This window comes from Eschscholzia californica, unplaced genomic scaffold (genome assembly GCF_041429995.1).
Source record: "Eschscholzia californica isolate CP2 unplaced genomic scaffold, dmEscCali1.0.p SCAF_5, whole genome shotgun sequence".
Lineage (NCBI taxonomy): Eukaryota > Viridiplantae > Streptophyta > Magnoliopsida > Ranunculales > Papaveraceae > Eschscholzia > Eschscholzia californica.
Genome location: NW_028238472.1, coordinates 23544476 through 23554868, shown reverse-complemented (window position 1 = coordinate 23554868; position 10393 = coordinate 23544476). Strand labels below are relative to the sequence as shown.

The 10393-nt window shown below is 35.1% G+C and overlaps 2 protein-coding genes across 5 annotated transcripts; one reads left to right on the top strand and one right to left on the bottom strand.

Annotated features, from left to right (window-relative positions):
* Window positions 1-301: 301 nt before the first annotated feature.
* TBL7 (TRICHOME BIREFRINGENCE-LIKE 7) lies at window positions 302-6871 on the bottom strand. 4 transcript variants are annotated; one of them, XR_015225550.1, is made up of 7 exons: window positions 6513-6871; window positions 5309-6412; window positions 2929-3087; window positions 2429-2729; window positions 1650-1774; window positions 1461-1564; window positions 302-534 (listed from the first exon to the last, which is right to left on the bottom strand). XR_015225550.1 is itself a non-coding variant. In XM_086641544.1 (5 exons), exons 2-4 carry the CDS (start codon window positions 6097-6099, stop codon window positions 2429-2431), a joined length of 1251 nt encoding a protein of 416 aa, XP_086497670.1. In that variant the 5' UTR covers window positions 6100-6412; window positions 6513-6871; the 3' UTR covers window positions 1161-1564. The 4 variants fall into 4 exon arrangements, 1 of the variants encoding a protein (XP_086497670.1); XR_015225548.1 differs by lacking the exon at window positions 1650-1774; XR_015225549.1 differs by lacking the exon at window positions 302-534 and having other exon boundaries at window positions 1161-1564.
* A 1976-nt stretch (window positions 6872-8847) lies between these two features.
* LOC147537880 (uncharacterized) lies at window positions 8848-9877 on the top strand. Its single transcript, XM_086643277.1, has one exon. The coding sequence runs from the start codon at window positions 9078-9080 to the stop codon at window positions 9672-9674; it is 597 nt and encodes a 198-aa protein (XP_086499403.1). The 5' UTR covers window positions 8848-9077; the 3' UTR covers window positions 9675-9877.
* Window positions 9878-10393: the final 516 nt, after the last annotated feature.

Below are 10393 nucleotides of genomic sequence, written 5' to 3'. Positions count from 1 at the left end.
GTTTCACTTTGCAACTGGAAGAAGAGAGTAGTTACGAATTTACGAGAGGAGAGAGAGCAGGTTTGCAAGGGAAGGGTGAGATTTCGTTTTCCCGTGATTTTTGTGGGAAAATTTTCCAACCTTTTTTCCATTAGAAAACAACCTTCTCACCTTTATTACCTTATCAAACAGTGGAAAGTTGATTTACAAAAACCGATTTTCTCGCATGACTTTCTCACGTATCAAACGGACCCTTAGTTTCTCCCTCCCTCTCTCTCTCTTTCTCTCTATCTCTCTAAGGACTTCTAACTTCCTCCGACTCTATAAGAAATCTAATAGATATAATAAAGTATCCAATACTCAAATTAGTATGTCTTATCAAATACAAGTACTAAGATTTCATGCTATCAGATCCTTGGCTCTTTTTGTCAGATCTCATTTTCTTTATTGGTCTGCTCCAAAAATTTTCTAAATGTCATAAAACTCCATTTATTTCATCATCTTCTGCTTCCCCATCATGTTCATCATCTGCTGGAACAATAGTTCTAAAAGGATCTGCAACAATGAGTGAGTATGAAAGCAAAATTAAGTAAATAGCTAATGCTTTGATTGCTGTAAATGATAGTGTAGTCAATTTGCGGTAACTATACAACATCGGGAAGGAATTGTTTCATTATCAATTAAGATCAAGGTTGATCCATCATGAGTTCATGACAATGGATTAAGTCTCAAGAGGATTCTAAAAATGTACCTTAGCCTTTTATGTCAAGATGTACAACAAAAACCAAAAACAAACCAAAAGTTTTCAAAACAACTACAAGAAACAACCAAATCAACAACAAGGTGTTCCTAATCAGTCAAAACAAACCTATAATCAGCCATCACAAGCTTATATTGGAGGTAGTAAAGGTCAGAATCAAGGCAATCAAAAGGCTGTGAACTTTGATTTCTCAAGTAGTACCTCTTGGCTTATGCCATAGATGGGGACTTACAAATATCTGAAATTAACTTGATGTCTGAATTCTTCAAGTAAATTGAATCATACTATTAAACTAGGAAAGATAAATAAATAGCGCGTTTCACTAAGATGCCAGAGTGGTTGTGATGAATTCACATCAAATAAGTCACAGTTTCACCAGAGAAATCACCATCAACAATGAATAAGGCAGATATGTTTATCATTTGTGTACAACAACCACAATTCACCATTAAATTCTACTCTGTTTAAAGGTTAGTTACAAACACTCAATTATAAACGAATGTTTCTCATTAGTCATTACTCGAAATTTATGGTATATACATATAAGAATGAATACACACTATGACAATAAGTATGATTTGCTCATTTTAATTACGTTAGGACAATAACCCCCGGTGATCGAATAATTATCAGAAAACACAAGGATATATGCAACAGAGATTGTACGCGCCTCTTTTGCTTACAAAGAATTTCATAAAGAATATAAGTAAATTTACGGTACCATTTTGCCTTTCGAGCTATTTCATCTTTTACCGCTTTGCAACTGCTATAGTAGATAGTATTGTCAATCTTGGACTAAGCGGTTGTCCTCCAAATTAAGCCAATCTGAAAAACAGGTTATTTAAATATCAGAGACAAAGCCCTACAAGATAGTAAAGAAATCGAAAATCGAAAGTATTTATTAAATTACCCCTAAGTAGTTAGATAGGATGAGGCCAAGTCTGAGACAAAGCCCAATCCTGACAGAAAACCTAGCTTATTTTCTCTAGAGTAACTTGAGGGAGAACTCAACCATCATGTATATATTTTGCACAACTACAGATAGAAACTTACTGTTTTAGGATGAGAGGTAGAAGTTTTATAGTGTAGTTGAACTATTAGTCTAGGTTAGAATTAGTTTCTTCTTTTTAGGATTTTCATAGTTGCTATTAAGAGTTAACAGAAGAGCCATTACTTGCAATTTGGATTATTTAATATTAAAAAACAGCCCCTAAGGAGATGAAGGTTTAGGAGTTCTATTAGGCTATTGACTTCTTTGGGTGTAGCTTAGCTATGTAAGAGTTCCTACTACGAATTTTAATTTAGAGAACACAATGTTTAAGACTTTTAATTTATATGAAGTTTATGAGTGACACTAAGTGAAGAAACGTTGTATTTGAACTTTGAACTATAAGTTGTAGTTGAAGTTCTACTTTTATCGAAGTATAAACATTCCTTCATCCCACACATCGTGTTCTCTCTCTCTTAATCTCACACACTCAACTGAAGAAGGGAGAAAATGGTTGATGTCAAAAAGGGTACTGAGTTTCTTCGGTGACACAGACAGACCATTAACTCCTCGTTAAAGAGTCCAAAATGATTAAATGAAATTTGAGGAATCTATCAACAAATATTGGGTGGCACCAGATGGGGTTAAGTTTAAGGCGAATAGAAAGTAGAAACACAAGAGAGGCAAATAGAAGAAATTACCTATGGTGTTAGTTCAGAAAATTCGTTAGCAAAAAGATACGAGACGATAATCTCGTTCCAAACATCAGGCACTCCAGGAAGGCACCAATGACTGCAGTCGGCCACAGTTGGCATTTCACTCCATGTCCCCACATGAGCATCTCTTCGATATGCTCCCATAAGAGTAACATTGAGAACGGTAACCGGAACTCTCATGCTCTTTATCACATCCGATGCAATATCCGTAAAGGGACTTTGATCTCTCCCTTCAGTTTCTAGCATGGGGAATTGGGTCAAATTGCAAACCCTAATTGGTTCGTCACTGATATGGAGAAAAGCGTCATTGTTAATATACTGAGAACCGGAAAAGGAAAAAATACACTAGTGGGGAAGGAATGGAACACATTAGAAATCCACAAACAAAAGTTTCCAGTATTTGCTATAAAGAATCTATTGGGACTTGGGAGTAGCTCAAAATTGAAGGAAACAGGTAAGGAAGAGATCAATCGTGAATGAAATACCTCCAATGTGATGGCTCAAACGTTCGAAAGAAAACCTTCGTCCTATTTGTATCAATACTTGTCTCAACCCACGATGCCCAAGTGTCTAATGCTTTTCTATAGGCAGCAGTTATCGGCATCCCGAGCTTCAGCGATTTTCCAACCTGAAAATAGCAGCCCCTGTCTGGAAACACATGTTAGGACTGCTTTTTATTAAATTATATCATGATGACATGTTCAAATTTGGTAGATGTGTGCGCCTCGAGACGTGCCTCAAGGCGAGAAGATCTATTTTGACCTCAAGGTGTTCGCATCTAAAGAAAAAGCAAATTTACAAGCATTGTTTAGGTTTATGCAACATAAGAAGCAACAAACATTTATATTCCGTGTTTGTTAAACACTCAAGGCTTTATATTATTGTAGCAAAATGAAAAGGACTATCATCTTATATTTTGGCAAAAGGTAGTATCACTTTTTTCTAAAAGAATTAGTTTTAACCAAACAAAGTTTTCTGGATTCCACTACCATATCACATATTCAAAGAGCTGATACACTCGAGAATATGAATTCCGTACTCGGGAAAAGTTATGCGCCAGGTTCTGTCTGTATAGGAGGAAAAAACAATTTGGTTCGTGCTTCTTCTTGATTCTTCCATAAAATGGGTATTTTGAGATATAAAACTGATAATCGTGATCATATTTATGAAGTTATGTTCTAGAATTATATTCTTGCTACAATAATTCAAACAGGGAACCTAGAAGGAAAAGAATTAGATTACAGTTCCTAGTAAGGAGAAAAAGATAATATGTCTACAATTTCTGTATTTTCACGCATCATGCTCCACGCATCTCAAAAATTCATATTTTCATTCAACTACGAAAAAAGGTAAATTGTTGAAACGAAACACCACGGTAGGAAAATGTGAAAGCTAATGCACGAGTAATCAAGACAACTGCACCATTCAGAGAAATACATACAAAAATTCCTAACTATCTTTAAGTTTTTTTTTTTTGACAAATAGACTACTATCTGCGTTAGTCGTTACAAGGCATTGATACATCATGAAGATGTGATAAGCATGACAACCGCCTAAGTTAAACCATTAATGAAAGAGGCCTAAAGCCCAACAACATGAAAGAGGCCTAAAGCCCGACAAATATATTACATTATTTATACCTTTAATAACTCAAGTTCAATATACCATAGATTCCACCTCCTCTGGGAATCTAACCTGAGACCTCCAGGGTTTTGGAGTTTATGTCAACACTTTCAACCACTTGGGCAAGCAAGGGAAGCAAATATACAAGTATACAACAAAAATTCCTCACACAAGAGATGGATAACATATAAATTTCCTGAAAGGCATGCGTACATACTGAGTCATAAATGAGCGCATAAACGAGAAAATCATATACAAATTAGTAGTCTATATTCTAAATTGCTTATAGCTGTTTCAAAGTTAATTAGTTAAAAGTTTTTATTTCAGTAAATCTGTAAATGTCTAAATGATTGTGTTAATGTACCAATTTCTTAGAGATTGAAAGTGATTCATATAAAATAGATGGTGGTGTACACAACCTGATTCTTCACTGGGTCCTGTCTAACCGACTGAAAAAAAACCATATCCTCCAAATTCCTATCTACAATATACTTACAGATATAGATATACATCGCAGGTATCCTAGCTGTTTTCCGCATTTCAGCCATGTCTTATACTAGTATACTATATGTGACAAACATTACATATCTAAGGCTGATAAAGAATTGGCAAATGCGTATTAATGAGTACTGGAACACAATCACATTCAGAGGCAAGATGTTAGACCACAAATTTCAGGAAATACAACCAGTTCATTTCAAGCGTTTAGGTTATCATCCAGACAACAAACTTTGAATATAAGAGTAGAATATTACTAGATAAACTTAATAAGCCAACTAAAAAAAACCAACGACTTGAACTAAATTGTATTCTTTGGATAGAACTTTAAGAAATTAAGCCTTCTACTACTCAAACATAATGCCAATTTTTAAATAACTTGTCTTAGTTCCATATATCACTGTCCAATACAAGTGAGCTCCACATATTGTTGGTGACAAGTTCTTTACACGGTCTAGTCATTAGCAACTACTCGAGGAGGCAGGGCTTACTTAAATCCGTTTAAGCTTATTAGTGAGATCTACATGTTAGTTCTCTTATGAAGCAAGAGTTTGTGCAATGTAAGAATGTAGATTCATTTGCAGAACCTGGATCACCATCTTATTTGACCAAACCAAAGTAATCTGTTAATGTATAAGGGCTACTCATGTAACTAACGCAATTTGAAATTATGATCTAAATTTTAAATAATAGAAAATTGAATTAGCAAAAGAAAAATAATTTACTAACTCACAGAAAACTTACGTGTCAAAGAGCTTTCCTGGTGTCCACCATTGCCCAGTATTAAAAATCAGAATATCCGAATCAATCCAAGACTTATTAATATCATCCAACTTGTCCAGCTTAAGTGTTGATCTAACTCTTTTTGGACCATGCCTAGGAACCCAACCATGCTGCACCAAGAAAACCGAGCGGAAAAACTCAACAGTAAAATTAAACGAATCGAATCTAACACCTAAAAACCTAATCTGCTTCGTGATTTGATTCCCATTTACTTCATAAATGCTCTTTTTATCTTCTACCCCATTCATAAGCAAGCAAATCAACGACTCCCATTGTGTTCTACTCATTGAGTCACCAACAAAAACAATTCGTTTCCCACGAAATTTCTCCAAAATTACTCGTACATCAAATAACGGGATCTCACAGTTCTTCGGCTTCCACCTCCATTTAAGATAGTCACCATCCTTTCTTCCATTAGCCAAACAATTGAATCCTCGTTCAGCGAATGGGCAATCCGAGCTATTGTATAATGGGTAACCACTGAAAGGAACCCAATTTCCTTCAAAAAAATCACATTCTCCTGTAGAATCAATTGATTTTGAAATCCCATACCCATTAAAGGCCTGACTCAGACTGGGGAAAACATAGAGGTACCCACATCCCATGGCTAAAAGGAATGAGATCAACAAACTAGTTCCTACAATTATATGAAAGGACCGGGAAACCCATGTCTTCCTATGTCCACCAACCCTAGGGCTTCCATAACCCAAAGTCTTCCTGCCGAATGATATACTTCGATTAAAACTAGTCATCGTCTCAATCAATCAAACCAGATACCAACACCAACAACATTTAGCAAAATTTACAAAACTTTTCAATAAGCAATCTTTATTTTCAATAGCAAAAAGAAATTGGTTGTAGCCTTCTTGACCATTAACAGATTTAACATAACAAAATGGAATCCCAAACAATCAATTCTTCCAATTAAAAAGATTGTTTTTTTTTTCTAAATACCCTATCTTCTAAATAACCTCAAGATCGAACCCAAATTATTGTTAAGTTGTTAACTGACATTCATTTCCGCTCATAACACAAAATGAGTTGTTCAAAACCTAGATGGAATTCCTGAAATCAATCACAAAATACAAGATGAGATCGAGAAGAAGCTTCCCTGAAGTAATACTTGATGATCAAACCAAATAATCTATGGAAAAAGAAAGTATACCTAAGTTTTGTTCGAGAAAGACTTCTTGGAGAACCAATTGCTTACGCTTGTGAGCGGTGAGAATTGCAAGAAGTGCTGTAATTGACAAAAACAAAACCCTAGATCGAGGATTTATATCTAAACTTCTACTACGCCTGAGAAATTGATGTGGGTAGATAGGAGTTTGGTCGAGCAGACTGTCTGAGAATGACGTAGGAACTCTATAAGTGGAAAGGATAATTTGGTGATTTTAAAGAGATTTTAAGTACCGTTTACTTAACTTCCAGATCCGATCGGTGATATCTAAGTATAAATTGGATGCTTCTCGGACGTGTTCGGTTGTATATGTGATTAAATTATATTTTAGAATGGTTTGGTACATAGGAGAATAGAGTACCAACACAACTTTCAACAAAAAAAAAAAAAAAAAAAAAAAAGAGTACCAAGACAACATTAAGATTTTATGACGAATAACAGTGGCTGAGATTTGCACGCAAACCCTCCCTCTATTCCGAGAATCCAAACCTTTATATGGAAGATTTGCACGCAAACCCTCCTAGTTAGGAAAAGAATAGGCAAATTCATTGATGGCAACACGAACTGTCCCAACTACGCGGAAATCGAATCTATTGAGCACGCTCTCCTTCACTGTCCTTTAGCTAAAAATATTTGGTTTTACTTCAATATTATCTCTGAGAATATTTCGAATGTGGCGGATTGGATCTTTTCTTGGGAGAACACTACCCCGCTGAACGATCATGAGATCCAGAACCTTTTAGCTACGATCCTTTGGATCATATGGAAAATCAGATGTGACTACTGTTTTCAACATGAAATTAATGATCTTACACATATAATCAAAATGATACAAAATTTCCCTAGAAATGATAACATTAAGTTGAATAAGAACAAACCAGAGGAATCTAAATGGACACCACCTAAACGTGGATGGTTGAAAATGAATGTTGATGCATCTTACATGAATATTCACGAAATAACGGGTACGAGTCTGATTATTCATGACTCGGACGCTAAATTTATAGAAGCTCACACCTCCATTGTGAGAAGTAGAAACAGCGAAGAAGGTGAGGCTATAGCAATTCTAAAAGGCCTGCTCTGGGCGGTCGAACATAACTATAACCTTATAAACATAGAAAGTGATAATCTTAATATCATCCAGAACATCAAAAACAGTAAAAATGGAATTCAATGGCAATCCTGCATCCACATCCAAAAAATCCATGAAATTAAAAGCAAGCTGGATAGAGTCTCTTTCACTTTCTCTTGCAGGTCTTCTAATGCCGCAGCGGACAAGCTAGCTAAGAGGGCACGGAAAAAACACAAATCAGAAACTTGGAGTAGAATTCCTTATTTTATTTCGAAACTGTATTGTAATGACACTCTTATTACTTAATGAAATAGCACTCTTTAACAAAAAAAAAAAAAAAACAGTGGCTGAGATTTTGACCTCGGGCAAAGTTTTAGTTGTGCCTAGTATGATAATGTGGAAAAATATGTAGGAAAAGCGACTATTTGAGTTCATATTATCATAATAACTAAAAAAAACCATCATTTTTTTCTATTAACTAAAAGTTGTCATAATAATATTGGGAATGATACAAAAGGATTTAAATAATATGACTAATTATCAATCACGTCATTTTCTATTATTTTATTTCCCAAAATACCCTTAACCTTAAAACTCTCTTTCTCCCCCGAAAAATAGAGAACTAGGGTTTATTCTTCTTCTCTTTCTGCACTTCGTCATTTTGGCGGAGATGAGTTCGTCGGCGGTCGAACCATATTTCCCTGATCTGGTTTGTCAACTTGACAACGTTCAAGGCATGGTTGATGCACTCTCTTCCATTGGATGGAAACTTCATCAGGTCAGCCTTTTCTCAATAGTTTGGTATTGGGGTGAAACGATCTTCAGTTCTCAATAGTTTTGAATGCAAGATTCAAACTCGTTATGGTTCAAAACAAGATCCTTCATCAAAATCTCCATTACAAGGTATTCTAGCTTTTGAAACAACTCGACTAATGTCTCATTTGATCTCTCTATAAATCTCTATCTGATGATGAAATAATGAAGCTTCGTAATGAGGTAATGAAATCTGAAGGACTTTTATATTTGAATTTTAAAGACGAATCTTCACTTTTCAAAAGCTTGTGTTGAAAGAATCAAAGATCTTGATCGCATTGTTATTGCTGTTTCTAGGTTAGAGAAAAAATTCATTGATCCTGGATTAAACAAATTTGATTATGTTTATGCCGATTTGAAATTTGGGTTAATTGATTTAGGTAATTGCATCTAAAGAGATTGATGTAACCATTGAGAAATTAGAGAAATTTATTACAACTACATCTTGTTTGTATTCTGGGTTAGAAACCCTAAATGAAATGGAAGTGTCCTAAAGGAAATTAGGGCATTGGAAGAATGCCACATCTGGTGCTACTGCAACTACTACTAATGCTAAATCGAATACGGATTGTTTTCATCAGAAATTATCCTGGCAGAGAAGTCGTGTTCATCACCTACGAGAGATTTCTCTATGGAATCAAACATTTGATAAGATAGTTGGATTAATGGCAAGAATGGTTTGTACTGTTTATGCTCGAATCTCTGTCGTTTTTGGTCCTTATAGTGTTATTCCTACAATCACAGCTCGACGTGTTCGATATTCATCACAACCTCCAGACTTCCGATCAGAGAAACTACCATCTAAAGAAATGATATCGAAATCAGGACCGATTTCAAAACCAACCAAAGATGGGTTGGTTAGGTTTCGGAGTCGAGAATCGAAAGATTCAAAAACTTCAAGTTCAGAGAACAATGTTGGATTTGGAATGGGGTTTAAAGAGAACCCATATATTGGGTTTCTTGGTATAGGAAAACCTAGTAGTAGATCAGCACAACAAGCACCATCATCAACAGTTGGAGGTTCAGGGTTATCGTTAAGATATGCAAATGTGATAATACTAATGGAGAGATACTTGAATTCACCGTCTTCAATTAGCGAATACTGTCGAAAAGATATATACCAGGTGTTGCATGTTAACCTAAAAACTTCGGTAACGTCGAAATTGAAGAATTTAGTGAGAAAAGGTGGTCAAACAGATTGGTGGGACGATAATTCTTTAGCAGAAGCTTTGAGAGATGGGTTAAGGGTGATATTGGGTTAGCTTGCTCCTTTAGCTCATAATATATACAGTGAGATGGCTGCCTGAGAGAAACTTCAAAAAACAGAATTTCGATGCAAAATCGACATTGTTATTGATACAAACTTTGCATTTTGTTGATAGAGAAAAGACAGAAGCTGCCATTTACTGAGATTTTGGTGGGGTTGAGTTGCATTTGTAGGTATGAAATTCGTCATTTGAGTTCATCTGGTGAGTGATCACTTTTTTATACTTCTTATTCTTCTTTTTGGAGAGATTAGAGAAAGTTAATATTACACTTTTTTTTTTTTTTTTTTTTCTTTTTTGGGTTGTTTTTGTTAGGGAATAAATTAAAGAATAGCAACTCTTTAAACATATATGTAACTTTTTACATAATTCATCATGATTTTCTTCTCTCACTAATTCTTCATTTACTTTAGTTTTCGAATCTCTCTCTTAATCTAAGACTAAGGGGGAATATCTAACAAAGGGTCTTTCCAAACTCATAATTTGGTTCTTGGGCATAAACAAAGTGCTTTTTGCTGGGGTACTAGAAATTATTTTCGCCATGAAAACCAGTTGGTTAGTTCTTTTTTTCGTCTCTCTGCTCTCATCTCTCTCTCAAAATCGTACGAACTTTTAGATTACAAATGTAGGAATGTGTTTTTTATAGCTTCACACTGTATTTGAGGTCGTAAATTATTGGGTTATTTCCTTAATGGCCCCCAACTTTGTGACCAGCT

Coding starts and splice junctions, on each gene's coding strand:
- TBL7 (XM_086641544.1), bottom strand. CDS start 6,099: ATGACTAGTTTTAATCGAAGTATATCATTCGGCAGGAAGACTTTGGGT. Junction 3,088..5,308: donor CCAGGAAAGCTCTTTGACAC/GTAAGTTTTCTG, acceptor GTTTCCAGACAG/GGGCTGCTATTTTCAGGTTG. Junction 2,730..2,928: donor TTTGAGCCATCACATTGGAG/GTATTTCATTCA, acceptor TCTCCATATCAG/TGACGAACCAATTAGGGTTT.
- LOC147537880 (XM_086643277.1), top strand. CDS start 9,078: ATGGCAAGAATGGTTTGTACTGTTTATGCTCGAATCTCTGTCGTTTTT.